Genomic DNA, 26,175 nt, shown 5'->3' with positions numbered 1-26,175 from the left:
GGTTGAATTACTTGCCTAATGTGACACAGGCTAGGGGGGTGTCAGGGCTGAAATAGAAGAGGGCCGAGATTATTATTTTTTTTCTGTTTTATTTTTAGTAAAACGAGAATAGGAGAGAGGCTAAAGCTGGTGGCCTGAAGTGACCATGTTAAAAGCCTTCATATTCAAAGAGCTGCCAGGAATTGGAGCTGCACAACTTTCCAGAGAATACCTAGGGGCTGTGGAATTAATCACCTATACCATTACCTCCCACATCCCACCCCACCTTCACCAGACTTTCCCAAGGAAGAGGAGCAGTGTCTGAGTCATGGCCTGATGATGTTTCCTCCTCAGAGTCTAATGTAGGGGGGCATCAAGAGAATCATTTATAAAGCTAGGGTCTCTCTAAGAAGTGAAGTCTTATATTTCCTTTGCTGTCTGGAAGCCTGCATGAGCAGCATGCTTCCTGACTTGCTTCTGGCCGCACCCCCGCCCCCAACCCCAGAACTAAGTGAGGACAAAGAGAAGTAAGAGAAGGATGGTTAGAGGGACGAGGAGGCCAGGGACACCCCACTCAAGGTCAAGTCTCCTGGAGGTTTTATGAAAGAGGATCCAACCAGCAGCTCTTATTTCCCCACAAGAAGGAGCACAGAGATGAGGCACATCCCCAGGAAGACCATATCTGCCATCCTCACATCTGCGACACTCTCGACATCTGAACCCAGACCCACCGAGAGAGACTGCACCGATATGCAGGCAGACATAAGAAGACTCCCACCCCTCTATCCTTCCTTTCACCCCCAGAATCAGAAACAGTGTCTAGAAGGGAGAAGGGGATGGGATGCCTCAAAGCCAACTCTTCTCCTGCCCTCCTCTCCACGGGTACAGTTCTAATTTATTCTGGGAGGAAGGGAAGGGCCAAGCTGAGTATAAAATAAACCCAGAATTTGCCCCAGAATTGCTTCAAATTCGCAACTGAGAGTAAATCTAAACTCAAGAGAAACGCCGTCATTTTGGTAAAATGCCTCAGCCTGACATATTGGCCAAAGTAGGCCCATAGCAGGTCCAATTAATGGCGTTGCTGTAAGGATTAGAGATGGTCTACATAAAGTTTCTGGCTCATCGTAGGTGCTCAATAAATTCTAATTAATGTTATTAAGTTAATAACTGTTTTCAAAAATACTCTATTGAATGAAATATTTCAGTGATGATCAGACAAAAAAAGGCACTATTGGCGGTATTTTATAAAGAGATATAAAATAATAACAATACAAAATAATAGATTATAAAAGTGATCTAAGAATCAGACAATCAAAAGATGTCTCCAGCAGATTCTGGGTTGAAGGTGGCCAAATCCCACAGAGAGGAAAGGGCCCTCAGTGAACCAGAGAGAGGAGCTGCCCTCATGGCGTAGTTTTGAGGCCAATTGGGCCCACAGAAAAACCAGGAGCACTCCCTCCTGCTCTGCCAGGAAGGAAATCGGCCACGTTGGCAGCCCGAATGGACAGAAGGGTGCCCACCTGCTATTGAAGGGGTTGTCTCCAGGGATGATGTGGGTGCTGTCTTTGCCTGCCAAGAGCTTGATGCGGTCGTAGAAGGACTTCACTGCAGGCGAGTCTGTCTGGCCCTGCTGAATGATGTCCAGGGGGTCCCGGGACCCTCGGCAGAGCAGGCTGTTCTGACAGGCCGACTGCAGGCAGCAGTCAGGGTCCAGACAATCCACCAGGCCATCTGGAAGGGCAGAGGCAAGCCAGGGTCAGTGCATTTCACGGCACAAAGCTGCTGAGAGATTCCTTTGTCAGGAATATCGTTAGCTCTTTCCAAGGCCTTGAAATGGCAGGTCTCGCACAACAGGCCTAATTTAATTCCAGTACATATGCATAGACAATAAAATGAGAGGGAATAATTGAAAATGTAGATGAAAGATTATCCCCAGGTAGTAGATTAGTGTATGTCTCTCCTCTTTCTTTATTAGACTTTTCTAGGATTTCTACTTTTTTTCTTTTCTTTCTTTCTTTTCTTTCTTTCTTTCTTTCTTTCTTTCTTTCTTTCTTTCTTTTTTTTTTAGATTTTATTTATTTATTGAGAGACACACAGAGAGAGGGAGAGAGAGGCAGAGACATAAGCAGAGGGAGAAGCAGGCTTCACTTGGGGAGCCAGATGTGGGACTTGATCCCAGGACCCTGAAATCATGCCCTGAGCCTAAGGCAGACGCTCAACCACTGAGCCACCCAGGTGTCCGGGATTTCTGCTTTTTCTGTTGTGAGCAAGTATTATTTGAGTGGTTGGAAACAAAAACCACCTTTTTGTTTTTGAACAGCACAGCACAAAAAATTATCCATAGCCAGTTCTCGGGGCCTGTGCTAATGGGTGCACAAATAATCAAAATGCGTGGGATTCCCTAAGTCTTGATTTAATGGAGAAAAATGTTCCAGCCCCACTCCCTCTCAGGCAGGGAGGGTATTGCTGATCAGTTTGACAAGTGGGTGGGGTGAAATCTACATTTTCCAGGAAATGTGGAGAAATGGTTTTGGCTAGAGTACCCAGAAATTAAGCTATCAGTTCACCCAGCTGCTCCTGGTGGTACCTTGCCACACACCTGTAGCACTTTCAACGTCCTGATTTACTTGCCTAGATCCTTGCCTCTCCACGTCCCTTTCCTGGGCTGATTCCTATCATTCATATAACATTCAACAAATATTTGAGTGCCATCCATATTCTGGAAATGAAACATGGAACAAAGAACGACGAATGATGGTATTTGTTCTTAAGGAGCTGACAGTACAGTGGGGGGAAATAGATTTGATTCATCCTCTAAGACCCAGACTAGGTATGGCTGCCTCTTCTAGGAAGCCTTCCTGGTGATGCCTTTTGCTAGGTTAGGGTGTCCCTGCTCTGTGTGTCCCCGAATCAGAGTTTCTTAGAGAAGGGTTCTGCATCAAAATCCCATGGGGAGAATCGATCCGCCCCAGAACTTCCCAAGGGAGAGCCTCCAGAAGCAGGTCCTGGCATCTGCCTGTTACACATGCTTCTCAGGTGATTTTAATGCACAATAAATTTTAGAAACCCTTGTTAATGCCAACTTCCTTGTGCTAGAATTAATTATCTCTGTGTGTTTGCCTTCCTGTCTGGAGAGTGAGCTCTATGAAGAGAATAACAGTGTCTTATTCATTTCTATACTCACATCTTAGTGCCAACCACAGAACTGGGTATTCAACAAAGGTTTGTTGAATGTATAAGTGACTGTTTCCTCTTCTTCACATGTGCGTTAGGGGTGAGCATGTGAATGTTTCGGCCAGTCTTTGGAATTCCCTACTAGAATGGATTAGTTGGCCAACCCTTATTCACTCTGCTGGGAATTGACTGAACACACAGTAGTAGAGAGAAAAGCTTGGAGAATAACTTGCTTGCACCTCCCAGATTTGATAGCAAGGTACTTTGGGGCCATAATTAACATCATAGAAACATGTACTCAAACCCTGGGCTGTGACTTGACAAACACTTGTACTGGAACACTGAATCAGGGGCCTGCCTGCGAGCTTTAAATTTACTACAATGTAATTTTTTGGCATTACTCTTTTCGTTTGGTTCTGCTAATGAAATTGAAATATGTAATTTCACCAAAGTTCCACTGTAATTTAGCAATTAATGTACAATTATTTTAATGCATTACTTTCTTTTTAGCAAACAAACAAATTAGGAGGTTGTGTGTTTTGCTTGGCTTTAAATTACTAAAACTAGCCTCTCATTTTCCACATGGGCAAATGTTGCTACTGTGCCTCATAACACATTTAGATTTACGGAATTTCCTAGAAATACAGACACAGGAGGGTGAGCAGCCACACACACTTTAAATTTAGAGACTTTCCGAGTCAAGGCTCTGAACACCTCTGCCTGACGTGCTGACTGAATCAGGTACTCCCCAGAGGCTCACAAATCTCAGACCCAAGAAGCAGGGCCAGAGAATTGTACCTCAGCAGCAGGATGATGCTAGGGCATGGTCTCAGATCTATGTTCAGATTGTACAGTGGATCCCAGGGCCCTTGGCAGAATAAGAAAAAGAAAAGGAGAAAAAAAAAAAACCCGCATAGCATTCCGCCTTTAACATCACCTTCTGTGGACTGCCTTCACCAGACAGAAGGAATCTACCGTGGAATGCCTGCGTTGCATTTAAAATTATCCCACTGAGATCTGTTGGCGGTGCTTCATCCAGCAGATGCAGAAACTCCTCAGGTGAGAAGAAACACATCGCTATTAGCATCATAGTTTTCCTTAAGGCCGCTGGCCTCTTCTCATTAGAAGTTCCATCTGTCTCTGGTGGCCTTTCCCTCTGGGATGCTGGGAGCATCCCCTACCCCCCCCATCCGATTTACCACCCCTTCCACATAACCAGCTTGAGAACCTCATTGGGCTCAAATAGTAACTTAGGACAGTTTTCCTATTAAGCACTCAACACCCCCCCCAACCCCTGCTAGTCTGCCACTCATTCTGGACTTGCGACTTCTTCAAAAGTGTGGGCCTCAAATTTTTCCCACTGTTTTGTCGATTCTAGGGCTTTTTATTTAAGGGCCTGTCTGGCAGGAGATGTCCTATAAACACATCAGCAATAGCAGATGGCAAGTGCTAAAAAAAGGGGGGGGGGAAGGATAGAAATGATTTCTTCCTACATATTTACATTTACCTGCTCCAAGACGGTGCATTTGGGGTTCTATCTGTTATTAAGTGTGAGCATACGTTATGTCTGTAATGACCTCATCATGTTGCGTGATTATGGGCTGCTGCTGCTGAACACTTACCGACGACACCGTGAACTTTAAATTGGCACTCCAATCTCCCAGTGGCCTGTCAGTCATGAGAGCCGCATCTTTATGCCAGCAAGCCCCTCGCATGGAGTCTGACATGGCAATCTTCAGTAAATTACCCTGTCACTGACAATCTTGCAGTTATCTCGCAAACAATCAAGCAGGCAATCAAACTGCTCTGAATTGCCAGTTCAGGACCTGAGAGGCTGCTGGCGTCTCTATTCAACAGGGGCGCGAGAGCAGCACAGCCCTCCCGTGACACTGGACGATTTCTTTCTTTATTTATCCACCTACTTGTTTGTCTGGTGGGCTTTCTCCCAGTGAGGGTGGCGACAGGGGTGTGCAGAGCCCTTGAAAAGGGCCCGGTTCTGACTCAGCGTTTGGGGAAAGTGACCCAGGCCTTCTGGCCCCCCGTCCCAGAACTGTGTTGTGCGTGTGTTTCACGTGTCATCATTTACTTCACTCAGTGAGATGGGACCACGGAGAATTATCTAGGTGCTTTCTGTTAGAACACAGGCTAAACCACAGCTCTGGCTACATGCCACACCCATCTGTCATATGCTAGTTGTAATGGCCATTTCAGAGAAATATGGATGTGAGAAACTTTCTGGGAATCATGTGAGGCATTCTTTTTATTACTTTTGATAAAAAAAAATCAGAGAGAATCTTCTGTAACAGGTCTAGCAACATGAAGCAGAAATCAGGGTGATGCTAAATTGAATTTTTTTTTTTAAGATTTTATTTATTTTTTCATGAGAGACACACAGAGTCAGAGATATAGGCAAAGGGAGAAGCAGGCTCCATGCAGGGAGCCTGATGTGGGACTCGATCCGGGGACTCCAGTATCACGCCCCAGGCTGAAGGCAGGCGCTAAACCGCTGAGCCACCCAGGCGTCCCTAAATTGAATCTTTTGAATTAGAATTCCTAAGATAAAATTTTAGCTAGAAAGTCTATACTGTGTCAGAGGCAAGAGCCTGGCCTCTGGAATCAGATAGATGTGGGTTTGAGGCTCATCTCTTCTAGTCTCTGGCTGTGTAAGCTTAGAAAGATAACCAACCTTGCTGAACTTCAGTTTCTTTGCTTTTAAAAACTGAATTATAATAGTGCATATATATGTATATATGTACATATGTATATATATGTATATGTATATATGTGTATATATATGTATATATATATGGGTTATGTGATGATGAATAAATGAATTGATGTGTCTGGCATAGTATGTGTTCAATGAACCATAGGTGTTAGTATAACCAGGAAATCTGGAAAGTTTTCAACTTTTTCAGTTTATAAGAACCAGATATGGATATCATCAATGAAATCCCCTATTTGAGTCATTCACTGGTATGTGCTATGGGTAGGTTGAATCTTGACAAGAACATACTGTTTCCACATAGTGATAAGTTAATTGACAGTAATAATAAATGCTATAGGTTGAACAAGATTTATACATATTCTTGATTTAAATCCTCACAGCAACCCCACAAAGCAGAATATAACCCTTAAGCTGCACACTCTGGATCAGGGTGTCTGGGTTTGAATCTCAGATCAGGTGCTACCCACCTGCTGACCCTGGGCAATTAACTGCTCTGCATCTCAGTTTCCTCACGTACAAAATGAAGATGATGATGATGACGATGACATTAGAAAGTGCTGTTTGGAGGATTGAAGCAGTTATTACATGTATAGCACTTGGAACCGTGCCAGTGAACACTCAGTTAACTATGTGTTATGCCCATTATCACGCCATCACCCACCTTATAGAGTTGGAAACTGAGGCTCAGAGAAGCTAAGTAAGTTATCCAAGTGGCTAAGCAGCGGCTCTGGATAAAAAGTAGGAAAAGGCAATCAGTGAGATCATTACCCTCTGTCTTCTTCATTACCAGAAGGAGGAGACATTCCTTTCCCAAAGGGAGTCTACAGACAGGGCAGTGGACACCCATCGACTGGGGAAGTATGGGTGGTCATGAGATTTAATTACTTCTGCAGGCCTGTCTACATCTACAGCTGGGAAAGAATCAGGCTGGTTGAAACAAGCTTCTAAAAGGGAATCGGCATGAGAGACAAGATGCCTGGGAATTCATTCCCTGCAATGCAGGCTACTGAGGACCACACTATTTACCTGTGAGATTCAAACCCCCCATTCAGCTGTTTACCATCGGCACAAAGTGGCACTTGCCTTCTGGGCTGGCTACAAGTTTGTGCCAGCTGTTTCCAGCCCTGTCAGTTCACTCTGTTGGATTTTTAAAGGGGCTCCTAAATAGGCAAAAGATATAACCTCAAAGCCTTAACTGAACACATACCAGTGAAGCTATGCTCAGTGGGGAGGAGGCCATGGGTCAATGGAAAGGCTGCAGAGAGCCACAGCAGATACTGGATATTTCAGAGTTGCCTGGAACATGTACTCTTTTTCTGTTTGGGAAAGGCTAAGTCCGCACATCACTCTTACAGGGAAGAGAGGTCTCTAGGAATGAGAGGGTATTTATTTCATTCATCTCATTTATTGTCCTCTTTGATCTTTGTAAACTGAGCAGCTTATGGAGAATCTGGATGGAAGCATTTTGTTCAATTTTGGTGCCTTTTATTCCCTGTAGCTTGGTATGCAAGCGATTCCCTTTATAACCTGCATGAACTCTCCGGCTTTCTTGGGTATTAAAGGCTTCAGAGAAACATCTAAATTTACTTTTCTTAGTTTCATTTTGTGACAGGGTGGCACAAATCGACTCCAATAATTCACTTCAGGTGCCATGGATGAGATGGCTCTGCTAGTGTCCGCAAGCAGGACCTGACTGAGAACTGGTCAGCATCTCAGATTTTAAAAATGAGCTCCATTCTTCCCAATCATGGTTTGATGAGAGGCATCACCAACCACCAAATATACCTTCCCTATTCATCTGGCCAAGAGGATGGTTAAAACTAGGAAGAGTACACATGGTTCCATTTATGGGATGTTCAAGAACAGGCAAAGTTAATAAATTATGACAGAAAGTTAGAAATTGTAGTTGCATTAATGGGGAGATACTGGCTGGGAAAGAATACAGGGGAACTTTCTGGGTGCTGGGAATGTTCTAGATCTTCATCTTATTCAACTATCTATACACACCTCCAGGTATGTATTTAAGATTGTGCAATTTATGTACTTGCTAACAGATGGACTTTAGGCAAGATACCAACCTCTCTGTGTTCTGTCCTCCTTATTTACAAAGTGGGCATGATGATGCTATCTCACAGGAGCAATGAGAGGGCTAAGATAATCCACTCTAGGTATAAGAACAGCTGTGAGCATCTAGTAACATAGTACATGCTTCTGGATTTTTTACTTCTTTTCTTGGCATCATAAAAGTTTGTTTAGCATACAGAGTGAGGCACTTGCCCAGTTCTCATTTCCCCAAGTAAAACAGAGGGAATCCAGGTGGTAGACCCCACAAACCCTAGGGCCATTCTTGTGATCAGTTAATGATGGGGAAGTAGAGAATTAATAAAGAGTGGAGAAATGGGGGAAGAAAACAAGCTGGAGCAAGAAGGAAGAAGCCTGTGCTGTTTGCTCTTTGTGTTGGAAATTAAGGAGTGGTGGAGGCTGGCTGGCAAAGGCCAAGGGCACCTGAAGGCCAGGCACATCAACAGATTCTTGAATAAAGAGAAATATGGCAACCCTAGGATTCTTTGAGTGATGGGAATTATTTTAAGGTGAGCTCTTTCAGGACCATGTCTAAAACGTGTGGAGTCCCTAGCAAATATCTTTTTTTGGCACGCCCTGTCTGTATGAGCAATCTGAGCTACCTGAATTGACACCAGCACCATTCTCATGCTGGTCTCACATGATCTTGCAAAATACTCCTCCAGCCAGCAGGAGCAATTTACTTGCCAATATGTCCACTGGAATTAAGGTCGGGCACTGGGCCCTAAGATACCTCACAAAAGCAAGTCCCTAAATGTCTCTGAAAATCTGGTCAACCTTACATGCATGGGGATGGGGTGAGGGATGGTAGAGGGTCCTAAAAGGGAGAAATAGGGGCCAGAGCTCAGGCGGGTCCTAGTCTGGGCTGGTGTGTTCCTGCCAGGTAGCATTGCTGACCCTGGCTAGTCCCTGCCACTGGAGGAGCACTTAGAAAATTTCAAGGAGAAGGGAAGCACTCCAAAGCTCAAGGATTCACTTACCCAGAGTAGCACTGGATTCTTGGTCCAGTTAGACAAAGAGCAAAAGAATACAGGCTTTAGAGTCAGAATGGCTAAAATCTGTTCTCTCATTCATTAGCTTTGTATACTTGGCAAGTGACTGACCTCCTGTGACTCAGTTTTCCCAGCCATAGAATGGACTTAATAGCACCTACTTTGCCAAAGAGCATGAAGATGCTATGGGACAGTGCATATGAAATGAGATGGTGAAGGTATTGCACTGAATACACAGCAAGAGCTCAACCAATGGAGGCTATTCTTCATAATATTTTCTGCTCTCCACCAGGGAAGGCCTTGTTCCATTTGCATTTTACCCAATGTCTGCTGACAAGTTGGAAGGGAGGGATAATTGAAAGTATTCTGGCTTGATGTAACTAAAAAGTGAAAGGAGCAGGCAAGGCTGACTTGATTTAACCTGGCAATATGAGATTAGTTCTTCATTGCCTCTGTTAGGTCTCCCGCATTGCCAACCTTTTAAAGCAATAGATTGGCTGACAGGGTGCTCATTTGGAAGGTTTCACCTGCCATTAATACCCTAGCTGCCTGATGGACCATCGTTATGCAGGCATCCCCTCCCTCCTAACCAGAGCAACCGCCATTCTTAAATATTGCAAGAAGTAAAATCGTATTTGTGCTCCTTCTGGAAGGCCTGTTGGAAGCTTTGCTCTCGCTTCGTGCCAACTCTTTTTTGACAGTGATTTCCAAGGCCAGAGATCCTTGCTCCAAACACCTTTGGCTTTTCTTATGACTCAGCAATGGAAGATCAATCATGTCTGACCAGAGACCTGGCAGAGTGGAGGCCCCACTGAGCTGTTTTTCTGGGTTTCCTACTGTTCAGGATGGATGTGGGAAAGACAGTGAAGGCTGCTTAGGAAAACCCAGGCACTGTTACTGAAGACAGGGACGCAGTCTAGTAAAACCACTTCTTATCAGGATTCTGACTCACCCTGAAGCCACTGGGGCATCTGGTCAACCCATCACGTATGGGGGTCGGGGGAGAGGGTTGGTAGGAATTCCATGACAATGAGCTTGCAGTGTGTGTCCAGTTTTTTTTTGAGTTTATTAAAACTAAGCAAATGGAAAAAAAAAAAAGCCCAAAACAAATATCATCAATAAAAACCTTTAAAACTAATGCTAAAAATCTAACCATCACTGGAATCACCTGGAACCTTGCTAAAATATAGATTCTTTGGTCCTACTGTGTTTGGCATTTCTGACAAGTTTCCAGGTGATGCTGCCGCTGTTCTGAGCACTGTAGTGCCAGAAGTCAGGCACTAAACCTATGTTGGTCAAGGTGTGCTCCCTGACCTCCTGCCCTGAAACCACCTCAGTGATTGTAAAATGCTATTCTTGCTGTCACCCAGGCCTACTGAATTTCTGGGTGTGGAAACTGAGAATGTGCATTAAAAAAAAAAGATTTATTTATTTATTTTGAGAGAGAGAGAAAAAGAGAGAGAAAGAGAGAGAACTTGAATGTAAGCACAAGGAGTAGGAGAGAGAAAAACCTCAAACAAGCTCTCTGCTGAGCATGGAGCCCAATGCGGATGCAGGACCCTGATATCATGACCTGGGCAGAAACTAAGGGTGGAACACTTAACTGATTGAGCCACCCAGGTGCCCCAAGAATGTGTATTTTAAAGAAGATTCCCAGGTAATTCTTTTGCCTACTAAAGCTCAAAGACCTCTGCTCTGAATTATTGAAAACGCTCCTCAGATATCCATAGCAGTCCATCTCACTCTGAGAGACTAAAGGAGTTTTCCTGAACTATGTCTCCAGGGGGATGTTAATAGGGGTTCCCTGAAACATAGAAGTGGAGGTGGCACTGAAAGATCTGTGGTCAAAAACAACTTGAGAGATGTTGGTTGAACACTTAAACTAGTTCTTTTAATAGGATTTCTCAGGGCTTTTGATGTGTGAATATGCATTATTAATCTTTAATGTTGCAATGGAGCATGCAGCACTTCCTGACCAGGACCCCTTTTGACCCAGAGCACCTCTCCACAACAGTCTAGTGCAATACAGGTTGGGAAGTACTTCATGAGAATGGAGCTCTAGGCTTGGGAGTTCTGTCCTTGGAAGGATCAGCTATACCTGCATCGACTTAATACTCACAAGTGGTAGCCCTATGCTTGATTGACCTTCTCATAAAACGCATGCTTTGGGGTGATTAAATGCAACACAAACCACATCATCACTACCAGCACATCAGCTCAGAGCCCTTGTCCCTGGCCTCCCAAAGCCAGCATATCTCAGCATAGAGACCCTATGTTACAGGTCACACATCTCGGGAGTTGGTAGGATGATGAAGCATTAACGGTAACCATATTTAATCAGAGCAAATGAATGGCATTTATGAAAAGCTTACTATAGGTGCCTGGGTGGCTCAGTCGGTTAAGCATCTGCCTTTGTCACGATCCCAGAGTCCTGGGATGGAGCCCCATGTGTCCAGGCTTCCTGCCTAGCAGGGAGCCTGCTTCTCCCTCTCCCTCTGCAACTCTCTCTGCTTGTGCTCTCTCGCTCTATCAAAAAAAACCAAAACCAAAACACAAAACAAAAACAACAAAACCCCAAAAACTTACTACATGTCAGGCACTGCGCTAAGTGCTTTACCTGCATTCCTTTGTTAAATCACCACCAGAATTCCAGGGATCATTAGCACCGTTGTTTACAGGTGAGGAATTGGAGATTTAGAAAGAGAGGAAATAACTTGCCTAAGACCAGACAGCTTCTACATGTTGGGCTGTGTTTTGACTGAGTTCACCGTACCCTGAAGCCAAATCCTATATGAAGCTGCCCTGTAAAGTCTGTTACAGTAGAACATTCTGAATGGCCAACACACAGGAGCCGCTGTGCCCGCTGCCATGACACAGTAGTGCTTGCACTAAGCTCTTTTACCTAAGGCAGGACTATGTCAAACAGAAGAAGAACAATTAAATACACATTGGAGGGAGATTTAGTTTTTGAAAAAGTGTGATGCAGAGTGTTTTCGCCAGCCCTCTGCCCCAGCTCCTACTTCTGACAGGAGGACCACTATAGGGCTGTTTCTCAGTCAGCTGCTGAAGCTCCTCTGTGTTTTTGCAGCCTGCACCTTGTACCCTTGTATCCAGTCATATCCAGTCATCATCCCCTATACTCACAAGAACACTTTGAGATAGCTTCTATGATCTCTGTTTTGCAGATGAAGAAACTGAGGCTTAAGAGCCTTGTTCACAATCACACAGCTAGTGAATGATGGAGGAGTGAGTCACCTTTCAGCTGTCTACCTCCAAAACCTACACTTGGCTTCTATCCTCAATTCTTCACAGGAGGCTGTGAGTAGTCCTGGCTATATAGAGGTGCCTGTGAATAGTGTAGGACGTGGGAGAGGCTTCAGAAAACATCTCCATTCCCTAGTTGCTGTTCTTTCTCTCAACCTCTTTCTGTACCCCCCCCCCGCCCCCCTTCTGCTGCTTCTCCTCAACCCGGACAGAGCCTCCAGGAATAATGATCTCACTTGATGAGAGTTTGCCCACCTCGGACATTCCCTGACAGGCCTCTCTGGCACAGCCTCACCCTTGTTAGCCTAGGGCCATGTTTTTTATACCTGAGGGATTTCTCTCCTGGCTGCTGCCGTCTCCCCGCTGTTCTGTTACAAAAACTACTGGCAAGAGAGAGCAAAGGTCTCTGATCTCAGCCCCCAATGTCCCCAAATGCTCACCCTCTGCCTGCTGTTCCTGGCCCCTCTCCTGTGCCCCTCATCAACCTCCCTTTCAGAGAGCCCACTGACAGGTCAGACAGAAGCCAGCCCAGCAGGGGGTGGTGGACTGGTGGGGTGCCAGACAGTGACCTGCTGGGCCCCTCAGAAAGGAAAGGGCTGTCACCACCGACATCTCCAAGCAACAAAGCGGAACGGTTACTTTCCACCTGAGGAGAGACCTTGTCTCCTGGGGGGAGGTGGGAGGACTGGCCCCTGAGCTGAGAGAATTAGCAGAGGGCATGATGCCTGTCCTGGTGCATAAAGAAGCACCCCAGGCTGCCAAGTGGGAGGAAGAAGCAGACTCAACTATCATGCAAGCTTCTGGTTGGATTAGGAAAATGAGAAGTACTAATTCCTAAACGTGGCTCTTGCCATGTTTCAGGTATTATGCTTAGCACTCCCTAGAGATCACCTCATTTCATCTTCACATCCACTCTATGGTGTAGGGACTAGGAGCCAGTTTTGGACTACCAATCAACATCACAGGATCTGGAGGTTTGCAACATACTGGCTGTGTGGCCTTGGGCTAATTAGCTTACCTCTCTGAGCCTCAGTTTTCTCATCAATAAAGTGGAAATGATAATAATACTAGTTTAATAAGGACTTTGTGAAGGATTAAACAAGCCTTGTGCAAAACCATCTGTTTACTCTGGCTTTACGGATGGAGAGCCCTTTGACAAGGTTGGGCAGCTGTTCATGAGTGGCAGAGCTGGGATTTGCACACAGCTGGCCCAGCCTCAGATTTGCTGATCTCTCTTACCACTCTGTGCCTTATGAGGCTGGCCATGGTTTGAGAGATCCGGCTTCACTCAGTGTGATTCTCAGCAGCCCCTGACTTTTCTCTTGTCTCAGAGAAGGACTATAGAGCCTGCATACCTACTGCCACCAACCCAAAGGAAGTCCATGTACAGGGTGAGCCAAGTTGACAACAGAGATGAAGAGCAGTAAAATCGTGTGTTCACCTCCTACTGGAAAGAAATAATATATCTTACATTTAGATTTTCTTTGCATTAATGAAATGGTATGAATGGTATATAGTGATTTGGGTGTCATTGTATGGATATGTTTTTTTAATCCTAAAATGAAAATGTATTCATACTAAAATAATGTACTGAGTAAAAGACAACTGCTTTCTATCCTAGAGACTTCTCATTAAAACTTTTATTCATTCAATTCATTGAATAATGAGTTGACCAAGATAGAGAGGGACGCTGCAGTTAGAAATCTAGATTCTAGAGGGGAAACAGACAATTAACAAAGAAATGTATGACTTTGAGAAAGTGATAGTGTTCTAAAGAAAAGTAAGGCAGGGGATCCCTGGGTGGCGCAGCGGTTTGGCGCCTGCCTTTGTCCCAGGGCGCGATCCTGGAGACCCGGGATCAAATCCCACGTCAGGCTCCCGGTGCATGGAGCCTGCTTCTCCCTCTGCCTGTGTCTCTGCCTCTCTCTCTCTCTCTCTCTCTCTCTCTGTATGACTATCGTAAATAAAAAAAAAAAAAGTAAGGCAGAGTAAAGGCTGGGAGAGTGATGGAGGAGGGGGTTTGCTGCTTTAGATGGAGGCAGGGTAGGGAAGCCTTCCCAGAAGTGACATTTGGGGAGAAACCTGAATGAGATTAGGAAACAAGTCGTGGAAACCTCTGGAGGAAGAACATTCTGGGCAGAGGGAATAGCAGGTGCAAAGGCCCAGGGTGGGAAAGTATCTTGAGAGTAGGAACAACAAGTTGGTGAATGTTGGGATGGATGATGGAGATGAGTAGAGGAAGATGTAAGTGCTGAGTAGAAGGAAGAGCCCACTAATGCAGAGCAATGGAAGCCATGGTTGTGACCTGGATGCCATTCTATGGGAGATGTAATGCCCAGGGAAGGTTTGCACAGGGGCATCATATGATCTGACTTTTATTTTATTTTTTTAAGTTTTTTCTTTTTTTTAATTTTTATTTATTTATGATAGTCACACACACACACACACACACACAGAGAGAGAGAAGCAGAGACACAGGCAGAGGGAGAAGCAGGCTCCATGCACCGGGAGCCCGACGTGGGATTCGATCCCGGGTCTCCAGGATCTCGCCCCGGGCCAAAGGCAGGCGCTAAACCGCTGCGCCACCCAGGGATCCCTATTTTATTTTTTTTTAAATTTTTTTTGATCTGACTTTTAAAGGGATTCTTCTCCTTTTTTTCAGGCAGCCAGGGAGATGATGGTCATACAGATTGAGCATGCCTACCAAAAGCAGTCAATCATCTTTTAAAATAAGAAGAGGGGCTTGAAGAAACTGGCCAGGAGAAGGTCCCACAATACTATAAAACAAGGAAGCCAACTGAGAGCAACTATTTGGACAAGAAATACCTCTTTACTGATCATGCATCCATCAGAGGGTGGATCTGTCTGATGTGGTGACCAAGATGAAGATGCAGAGGACCACTGTCACCGACTGAGACTACCTCCCCTACATCTGAAAGTATAACCAATTCAAGAAATGCCACTAGAACATGTCTGTGCCCCATCCACCTGCTTATGGGATGTCCAGATTGGTGACACTGTCCCACTGGGTGAGTGCTAACCCTTGAGCAACACTGTGCACTTCAACATGCTCCAGATCACCAAGGCCACCAGCACCAAGAAGCAATTCCAGAAGTTCTGAGATGAGACATCTGCCCACATCTGCCAAAGAAAACAGTTATTTTTCCAGTCATGGGCCCAGCTAAAAAAATAAACATAAAAATAAAAGGATTCTTCTGATTGTTTTGTATAGAATAGTCTAGAAGCTAGAGACCCAGTGGTCCAGCCCAGTGAAATTGGATGCATGATTGGGTGGAGATGGAAAGATATTAAGAAACCATGGTCTTAATGGTTGGGGAAAAAATGCACGGCACCAACTTTGGGTGTGAGGGGGAATGGGACAAAGGTGCACATGCAATCTGTGCAGCAACACTCACAGACAAAGGTGTTGTGTGAGAGATTTGGAATGACCACTGCAGCAGACCACGTGGTAGCTGGCAGTGCTGTACATCAGAGGGTGCTTTGGGTGGTGGGCCCCAGTGGGCTGGAAATTTCTCCCTGGCTCTGATTCCTGAACCATGTGCTTTATGAGTAAGCATAGCAGAAGTAAGAGTAGGAGAAGCTTGCCCCAGTGACTATAGCGCCTCTTTCTCTGTGGGTTCCCCTTCCCTTTCCCTGTCCCAGATCCCAACAGCTTTGGACTCTCTGGCAAACCTGATATACAACTACTTTCAGGAAAACAGGTCTGGGAGGAGAACAAGTAAGACTTTTAGAATTAGGAGAACCAGCCCCAATCCCAGCACTTCACTGCTGACTTTGGACAAACTACTCTCTAGCTTTTCAGTTTTTTTGTTGGTTAAATGGAATCCTCTATTGTTAAATGGCAGCAGCTAACTCAAAGACTTTTTTTTTTTAACCCTATGCAGGCTAGACATGTCAGTGAGCCACCCAGATCATTGGGTTGTGATATCTGAGGGAAAATACACTCAGTCCAGCACGCGTGGGTGTGGGATTGAGGGGGATTGTACACTAGAACAGGAACCCAAAGATGGATTTCTGATTTTGATATGCTATATAATGAGCTTTTGATTGGGAACAGTATGTGTGTTTAGAGTCTCTGAAGTCACATTACACAGGGAGATACTAATAATTGGACCTGTCATTTAAATCAATTGGCATTTAGGCACTTCCTATGAACTTGCTAGTCAAACCTCACGAAAGGCCTGCGAGGTTGGTATTGCTGTTCTCAGTTTACAGCTGAGGAAACAGAGGCTCGGATAGGTCAGGTGCTTTGCACAAGTAAGTACAACCAGTAAGAACTGGACTCAGAACTTACAAAAATCTGCCTGACCCAAGAGCCTGCAAGCCCCAGCAGAAAAGGGCACAGCATCAACTTCGGGCATGAAGGGGAATGGGAGAAGCCCCAGGAAGTCACAAGGGTGAGAGGCCAGGGCCAACTACCATGGACTCTCTTCTAGATGCTCCTCCCACATCTGTCCTTTACTCCGGTGTTCTTGGAAGGGGGGAGGGGAACAGATCCTGGGATTGGGGCCCTGAGCCCCTCTCCATAGCCACATCTCTGTGGCAGGGGTTTCAGTGAGTACAGTGACACACCTGGGCTTCATATGCCAACCAAGTTGCCCCTGCCTTGGGATGCAGAGGTTTTTGGCATGCCCTTCCCTTCAGCCCTTCAGGTGGCCCAGGGATGCCACACTTGGAGGAATCACTCTCTTAGCACTTGGGATCCCCCCTAAACTGCATCTATTGTGTCATATCAGTGATTCCCAAAGTGTCAGTATCACCTGAGTCCTTGTTAGAAACACATATCCCTTAGAAATGCATGGCCCTGCACCAGACCTACTATACCAGAAACTTGTGATTTGGGCCCAGTGACCTAGGCATTAACATCTTCCTGGTGATTCTGATGCTCGCTGACCTAAGAGAACCATTGTACTAAGTATTTTCCATGTATGAACTCATCTGAGCTCCCAATATCCTATGAGGTGGCAACTAGCATTAGTCCCACTTTACAGATGACAAAAGTGAGGCTTACAGACATAGATCAACTGGCTCCCAGACACACTGAAACAGTGGTGGAAAGAGGACGTGAACCCAGAGCTCCTAGCCCAAAGCCTCTTTACCACCCTGCCAGGCTGTCTCCTCCCCTCGCAGTGAAAGGATGCACACATGCGAGGAAGAAACATAGAGAAAGCCCACTCTTTCTTCTCACTGCGAGCATATGTGTTTAGGAATAACCCAAGCAGATATATCAGCCTTCTGTCTGAGGGAAGAGGTGTGGTTGCAGTTTTGAGACCAGGATGCTAAATGCAGGAAGGCAAAGCAAATACTTGGGGTAAGCTTCCCTCTGCCTGGTGCAGCAGGCACGGCCTGGCTCTCTCTGTCCAGACCCGCTTACCCAGCCTCACCCTCCTTCAACTCTCTGTCAATCTACCCAGAGGTCTCTGAGTACACGCGGCTGTCCCTTGTCCTCTGCACCTTTGCCATCTCTTTGCCCACAATGCTTTCCCTGCGTTCCCGATCTAAGTCCTCTGTAGCTTTCAAAATTCGAGTTTTTCCTGTTTTGGAAGCTCCTTGGCCTCATTCTAATCTGAACCCTTAGTATGTGGCTTTGTAGCGGCTGATTTCACATTTGTGTCACACCCTCAGCAGACCTTGGATTCTCTATTGCAGAATCGGAGTCTCCTTCATTCTGGTGGCCTGGCTGGGTGTATGCATGTGACTGGTGGGGGCAGAGGTAGTGTTTGCTCTCACCACCATCCGTGACAAGAGGTGTGAACAGGGCCAGGGCTAGAGATAGGTGAGGGAGGCTGGCCTAGGGTCACAATTAAAGAAGGTGCTCACTCTTGGGTGCAAAGGTGCCTGGACTCATCCTAGTCTAGTTGCTAGGTCTCAGACCAATCTCACCAGGCACACATTCTCTTGAGGGTGACTGGGTCCTTGTGGGAGCATCATGCCATAGAGAAAATGTACCAGATTTTAGAGCCAGGAAACTCGGCCTCCGACCCAGATCCGCCCTACCCTGTTGTTTGCCCTCGAAGAAGTTACTTCCCCTCTCTGGGTTTTAGACCTGCTGGGGACTCCACATTTTAGTCTTTCTGCATCTCACATTCCCAGACTCCACAAACCCTGTGAATCAAAGAGGCAGTGTCCCTCAGTGTGTGTGGTCACAGAGTTCTGGGAAACGGGGTTGGCAGATCAATGATGAAGCACCTTGAGCTCAGGAAAATGAGGGAATCCTCCCTGGAAAGGTTTGGTCTTCATTGTGCTGGGGGAGGGAGGCAGGCACTGCACACAGAGCTTTGGGGCACACCTTGCAGTTTTCCTTGGAATCACATTTGGCCACATAGCTCTGGCTCCTGTCCAATCCCCCAGAGCTCTTGGCTGAGAAGATGGAAAGTCAAAGAAAAGAGCACAGACCTTGGGCAGCTGCTCTGGCTGTGCTGCAGAGAGTGTCTAGCTATTTAAAGTCCAACTGCTCCACTTTCCCCTGCTTGTACCCTGGCATTCCAGTGCATAAGCACTTTGTGGCAAAAATGCATTCCAAATCCAAAACTGGGGGAAAAAAAGCTAACGCCAATGCTATTTTTCAGAATGTTGCAGAATTTGTGTTTCTGGGGGGTTAAGGGTGTTAAGCACTCACAGATTGCCCTGCTCTGATCCTGGACATAATAGTCAGCTGCTGTGAGGGGTGCACAAGGAAGGCTCTTGACTTGGGTTCTGAGTCCTGGCATGGCTACATTTTAGCTGTGGGGCCTGGGTAAGCCACTCCGCTTCTCTGGCCCTTAGTGTCTGCCTCTATGTAAAGGATGTTAAGAGGCTCTTAGGGCTCTTGTGGGCTATTGTCATGATTTATTTGGGCAATGTGGGTAAAGTCTTAGTAAGTGCTCCATGCATCAGGCCTCTGACATCAAGTCAAAGACACTCCCTGTTCTGGAACTGTCTGGACTCCTCTGATATGTTTCTAGGAGATGTTAATACCTGCACCAGATTTCTCAGCCTTGGCATTATTGATATTTTGAGCCCAACCATTCTTTGTTGTGGGGGCTATCCTGTGTATTTGGGAGTTTTAGCAGCATCCTGGGCCTTTACCCACTAGATGCCAGCAGCATCTCCTTTCTTCCTCCTTCCCTGCTTCTTCCCTTCCTCCCTCCCTCATAAAATGTCTCATGATGTTGCCAAATGTCCCTGGGAGAGTAAAGTTGTCCCTGGTAGAGAACTGGTCTGGGCTGAGGGGAGGACTGGGGGGTGCAAAAGACCTAATCCTGGCATCAGGGCCCTTGAGCCTTTATTCAAATGCTGGTCACAGGAACCAAGAGGGACCTTGCTATAATCTAGGCAGTTTCTCTGGCCAATGCAAAAAATATGTGAAGCCAACATAAGGATATAAATGTTACCTCTTTGCCCACCAGTTAAATCTGTGTTTTGATCCTTTAATTCCCTAGATTTAAATTATTAACATTTTTTTGCAAATTATGCATTTTAATCACCATTTTATGATGAATAGTTGATTTGTCATCTAATCAGGGAAAAATATAATCCCTTAAGAGACACTTAATAATCATTTAAACTACTAAAAACTTGATTAGAAAAGACTGAAGGTATGATATTAAGTAAACTCATGAACTTTAAATACCCTTTTTTCCTCCCAACAAATTCCATGGTCAAATACATTTACTGTGAGAAGGTCTTCGGTGGGCAAGTTCTATGTTTGAGGTGACTTTTCCTGAGGTCTCTTTACAACAATTCTGTACTTGTTTGAACCTTCTTCAGAAACAGTCTCCAAATTTAGTCAGCATTTGAGAAGAAATGAGCTTCTGCCTTTAAAGTACAAAAGTGGTCTATCACAGTGGTTAGCTGGAAGCCTATTTTGAATATTACCTTCTCTACCCTCTGTATCCTTATCTGTGATATGGGAAAATTATAAAGAGATTCACAGAATTTCTGTTTCTGCTGTGAAGACACAGACAGCATGCTAGGAAGATATAGATGGGATAATTTAGGAGTGTGACATTTGTTGTGAAGGAAATACCATGGGGTGATGGGGGGAGAGACAGATAGGTCAAGACAGGCTTCTTTGGGGAGGTGACACTTGAGCTGGGAACAGAAAATGGCTGCCAGTCATGCCAAATGCCCAGGTCAGAGGGTTTCTGGCCCTGGATCAGCAAAGGCCCTGAGGTGCGACTCAGCTCAGCATGACAGGATGAGGGGCGGGCAGAAGAGGGTACAGCAAGCAGAGCTGCTGTGGAGGGTGGTGGGGGATGGGCGAGAGAGGAGGAAAGGGCACATCACAGAAGTCCCTCCAGGTGAAGGTGAAACGTTTGATTTTGACTTTTTCTTTTAAGAGATTTTATTCATGTATTCATGAAAGACACAGAGAGAGAGGCAGAGGCATAGGTAGAGGGAGAAGCAGGTTCCCTGTAGGGAGTCTAATGTGGGACTCGATCCCGGTAGCCCAGGATCACGCCCTAAGCCAAAGGCAGATGCTCCACCACTGAGCCACCCAGGAATCCCTGATTTTGATTTTATCTACATGAGAAGCCCTTTGAGGGCATGGCATGATCTGATTTACAATTCAGAACTATCACTTAGGCCGCTGTGTGGAGGAACAGAAAGCATGGTGTGGGAGCAGCAGCAGAGAAGCCCACCCGTTGGTTGCCCATCCCATTACCCAGATGCCTACAAAGCTCAGAACAGGGCTCAGTGCATGTAAGCTCTCAAAAATCTCACTGACTGTAGTTTTTATATGCGATAAAGAATGGATTCTACTTTTTTTCTTTTTTTAAAAAACCTCATTAGAAAACTGTGTCCCAACCCTCAGTTTCCTAAACAGAAGATTCTCTAGTCAAATAGGTTCCCAGAGGTCAAAGATCTTATTTATACTGGAAGATTCAGAATAATTTCAGCCCCCCCATTGCCATGTGGTCCTCAGTTGGGGGTTAGTTCTGTTTCCCTCCCAAGGAAGAGAGACCCAGTGCCTGGCCAGCTGGCAGTGGCCTCAAGGCCACATTTCCCTTGTAAGCATTAGATATATTGCTTTCCTCTCTGGGAGCTAATTGGGGACTCTGTTTATGGCTCCAGCTACATTTGCCACAGGTCTTTGGACTGCAAGGGGAATCCTCATCCAACCCAATTAATAGAGCAATGTTGTACTTCTAAGCTGTCCCCCACCCAACCAATCCATCAACATGATTTGCACACATTAATCAAGGCATTTACAATGGGTTCACCAAGCTTTATCTCTCATTGGATAAAGAAATGGGACTATTTGGACTTGAGAACTATAACTCTTCCAGAGTCCCTGAAGTCCTGAGCTTGGCGCTGCTAAAAGCACAGACAAGGTGTTATTAATTAACAATTGAGATAAATGCCGGAATAGCATCCCTGAATCATGTCAAACCAATTTGGATGGTTATGGGATGGGGAAAGGGGGAGGAGGCCATGGGCAAGGGGTGGGCTTCATCCGTTCCAAGTGCTTTGGACAGACTCCAGTGTTATTTCTCCTCATTTAGACCTGGCTGGAGCGCCTGGAACTCAGGCCAGCATCCGCATCTCTTAACCCAAGGCAGCCTCCTTTGGAGCAAAACAAGGAACCAAACTTTGCAGATAGAGGTGGGCTGGGAAATACTGTTATGGAAGCCTTAATGGAGGGAAAGAACTGTAGAAGATGCTGGCGGGTGGAAAAGCCCCCATCAGGGGTTCCTGACCACACAGATCGGTGGCTTTGAGGACTCTCCCAGGAGATGGTATTGAAGACATGGGGTTCAACATGGCGATGGGCTTCTCGTCCTGTGGTCAATACCCACACTCCATGACCATCGCCTCTCTATGTTCCCACTGAAGGAGGGTCTTCCACCCTGTCAACCCTGGCTGCGATAATTATAATAATGTGTTTATGCATCTAATCTTTTGAGATGGATATGAGCTTTTGTGGACACTTATCATATTTGGCCTAGTATTTCCAAAGTCCAACATTAGCAAACCCTCAATAAGCGTTTGTTTGTTAGACCACAAATGAATAGCTAGGGGATGGATGGATGGATGGAGGATGCACACCCTGATGATAGAATTAAAGGTTTTTTTAAATCTTGAAGTGAATATTGGTCACCTCTCCATCCAGGAATGGAGAACACTTCTCAAAACACACTCAAATTATTAACCGAGAAACTAAACATGAGAACGTGTTCATACGTTGTCAATTACTTATTTCTTCTTGACCTAAAATTCCCCTCTCCTCACTTTACTTCTCTCCCTTGAGTTTTGGGAATCTTAGCAGTAGGGGCTAGGTGTGTGGGCACTAGGCATTGAGCTGGGTCAGCCTACTCAGTGGGAAACCATTATTTAAACAAGTTTTCCTAGGAGTGGTGGAAGGGGAGGAGGGCGGGGGGTGGGGGTGAATGGGTGACGGGCACTGAGGGGGACACTTGACGGGATGAGCACTGGGTGTTATTCTGTATGTTGGTAAATTGAACACCAATAAAACATTAATTTATTAAAAAAAAGAAAATTGGCTGAATAATTCCACTAAAGGATAGACTTCATTACTAGTACTTCTCCATTGGTTGGTTACATATTGACATTAATAAATATAAAATATAAACAAGCAAAAAAAACCAAGTTTTCCTCAAAATGTGATCTGCAGACCACTTGTATCAGAATCCTTTGAGGTGCTGAATAAAAATGCAGATTCTTAGGTCCCATATTTGACTAGATAAATCAGAATCTCAAAGGTAGGGGCCTAGAAATCTAATCTAAAATTTTAAACAAGCTCTCCAGGGTGGTTTTGCAATGCTGAAATTTGATACGCACTGGTTAGAACCTCAGTGGTTATGGACGATGGGAAAGTTACTGGTTGGGCTCCATCTATGCGGACTCAGCCTCTGTTCTAGAAACGATAGCAACATTGCTAACAACATTAAAACTGGCAGCAACCAGCACGTGAGGGCATCCCACGAACCAGGCACCTAGTAAAACATATTGCATATGTTTTGTCAGTGAAGCTTCACACCTGCTCATGGAGCTGGCATTATTATGCCTATTTCACAGACAAGAAAACTGAAACTTTGAGGAGTCAAGTTACTTGTAGAAGTGGGACACAAAGACTGCTTCACGAGCCCAGGCTCTTAACTGTCACGATGTGACAGTGTCACATGAGCAACCAGCGGAGTGACATGAGAAGGAACAAGAATCCGACTCTGAGTGCTGTGTAACGGAGGGAGACGCGGATAGCTTGCTAACACAGTAAGGCAGGATGTGATGCGCTACTGACTGTGGACAGGCTCAGCTTAGAAAGGTTCCTCCCCACTCCACTCCAGGCCTCCACCTACAGACTGGAGAGGGCATCTGATAGGATTCCATGGGCATTTCAGACAGACTCCCAGGCTGGCTTGAAATGTTGGGAGCAGGGCTTGTACAGACAGAGGGCTGGGGCTCCTGACTCTAAGTTCTGGCTGATAAAGGGGTGTGGGGAAGGAGTAAGCCCTGTCTTTCCAGGCCAGACAGCCTAACAACGCTTCCCCACCTCGAGGTTCCCACTTTTAGAGGAAATCTACACCCTTTCTCCTACCCCTGGCTGTGATGAACTAAAAATCTCACACCTCTGTCTTGGTGGTGATAATTAAATATTATCTGCCTGTCACTTGATGCACATGTTGTGTGTATTCTCAGACTTTAATGAGCTGGTATTTGTCTTCTGTAAGCAAAAATATTTCTTTGAGTCTCTTCTTTTTCAAATTGGGGTGAGCAGTTCAAGTGAAGATCTTTCACTATTAAAAAGACAGTCTGCTTACTGGCATGTCTGTCTGAACTGTTTCTACTGCTTAGTAGAAGCAATGGCAGGGAGAACCTGCCCCTTCAGAATCAGCCATTGCTTCCTGATATTAGTGGTCACATGGCTAGGGGGTGTTGGGAAACTTTGAAAGGGTTGCACTTAAGAAGGTAGGGAACTGGTATAAACTGTTTTGGGGGATAGTCATAGGCAGCTTTTCCAACAGGGCTTCTCATATAGGCACAGCAGAATACAGAAAATGTTTAAGTGAAAATTTTCTCAAGTCTTCTAAGGAAGGCACTTAGCTAGCACCGTTCTAGATGCATAGGAGAAAAGTGAATTCATTCCATATAATGAATGTTTTAGGACCGTGGTTCTCAAAGAGAACCTGCCTCAGCATGGAGGCAAAAAATGTTCAAACCTGTAAATTTACTTGAAATTAAAACTCTTGCATCCCACCCCACGCCTTTGGAATCTAAAATTCTGGGGGAAAAGGTTTAGCAATCTCTGTTTAATCAAGCCCTCCAGGTGGTTTTACTGTAAGCTAAAGTTTCTGAACTATTAGTAGCCATAAAGCACCAGGACTTAATTCTCTCCCAGAGGAATCAAGGTTGGAAAAGGCTGTTAAGGGCTTCAAATATCTGTATCTATATTTGTATCTATATCTATCTCAGTTTAAAATAAAAAAAAATATCTATCGCTTTAATCTGAGTTGTTTTTTTTTTTTTTTAAAACGTAGAGTGTTCCCAGATGAAAGCACGATGCGCCTCTTCCGCTCACTTTGGAAGAGCACTCTATTATTTCTCCATTCATGAGGTTCATAACAAATGTGTTCATTGCAGCTGCTCCCAGGGCCGACATTCATGCTCTGCCTGGGTGCCTCCTCTGACCTACTGTCAGGTTCAGAAACCACACAGCCCTGCCTGAGAACTCCCAAAGCAGGAAAGAGCCTGGGGCAGAACTCTTACCCTCACCAAAAAAAAAAAAAAAAAAAAGAAAAAAGTGATATAATTAGTGTGCTGCCGGATTGGATCTGGAGCTGATGAGGAGCAACTTTAATATTTATCAATAAACAGCAAAGTGCTTAGCACACCTCCTAGGGAAGTAATTAACCATAAAAAGGATACTCTGCACTGAGGAATCTCCTCCAAAAAAAGAACTCAGTTAATTGTGAATTGCTTACACCAGGTGAGAGACAATCCTGTCTACCTCTCTCACCTGACATAAGCAACTCTGAATTAACTGGGAGTTTCTTTTTATAAACACTGTGCAGAGCCTTTTTTTTTTTTTCCTGGTGGCTAATTACTTCCTTGGGAGGTTCGCTTTAATAGTTCCCATAACAAGGCCATTATTGTCTTTAGCATAATCACTGCCTCATTTGCTTTTGTGCCTTCCCTTCCTGATGCTCTGCCTCTGCCCACCAGGAGGGACCCTGAACTGTGTGTACCTATACTGCAGTCCTCAGGCTAGGACCAGTAGCACCTACTGTGCCTCCTTTAGTTCTACTATGTCAGAAATTTGGTTTTCTCCTGAAAAGAGCTGCCATCAGGGATAGGGCTGGTAGAGAGGGATGGAGATGGTGCAGAACATATTGAGGAGACTGAGTCAGCTCCCCTCCCCTGTATGCAGCATTCCAACCATTTGTTATGCTTTCAGCTGCTGACGCCTGCAGTGGCAGAGGGAACCAGGACAGCAGCTCATTTCTGGAAGAGGAAGGAACTGATCTGTAAGCAACCACTTTGCTAGGTGAAATCGCCAGGGACCAGAGGCAAAAACTGAACGTTATCAGAAGAAGTAATGCGATTTTGACTGTCTTTCTCAGAAAAAAAAATGTATAGATACATGCAGTTATGCCTCACTTCATTCAAAAATGAATTAAAGTGGCTTCTATTTTGGCTCTGTTTCAGGAAGCTAAATGAATGTGTGGGAGCTCTGTAAATTACACCAGGTCTTTAAACTTTTTTGATTGTTGTACTACTATCATTATATGTACATTCGCTTATTTATATATTATATATAAGCATAACAGCAATAATAGATTATGGAAATTGCAAGTGTTTATTTAGAGGATGAGGAAAAATGAAAATAGAATATCTAATACTTTGATCCATCACCCTGATGGATTGCGCCCCTTTCTGGACACTACCTAAACTGACCATCTGGGGCCTTTGAGGACAGGAGCTGATAATCTC

At 45.1% G+C, this 26,175-nt stretch overlaps 1 protein-coding gene and 1 pseudogene across 7 annotated transcripts in view; one reads left to right on the top strand and one right to left on the bottom strand.

Annotated features, from left to right (window-relative positions):
• TENM2 (teneurin transmembrane protein 2) overlaps positions 1-26,175 on the bottom strand; it is a 1,067,650-nt gene that overhangs the window by 86,730 nt on the left and 954,745 nt on the right. For all 7 annotated transcript variants that reach the window (XM_055325563.1, XM_055325567.1, XM_055325564.1 and 4 more), the window contains one exon: positions 1,500-1,710. In XM_055325563.1, the coding sequence (XP_055181538.1) occupies positions 1,500-1,710 (211 nt within the window). The remainder of the gene's footprint in view (positions 1-1,499; positions 1,711-26,175) is intronic.
• LOC129509723 (40S ribosomal protein S11-like) lies at positions 14,894-15,340 on the top strand (annotated as a pseudogene).

This window comes from Nyctereutes procyonoides, unplaced genomic scaffold, assembly GCF_905146905.1.
Source record: "Nyctereutes procyonoides isolate TBG_1078 unplaced genomic scaffold, NYPRO_anot_genome, whole genome shotgun sequence".
Taxonomy (NCBI): Eukaryota; Metazoa; Chordata; class Mammalia; order Carnivora; family Canidae; genus Nyctereutes; species Nyctereutes procyonoides.
Note: the sequence above shows the minus strand (reverse complement) of the source record. Positions and strands in the feature narration are given on the sequence as shown.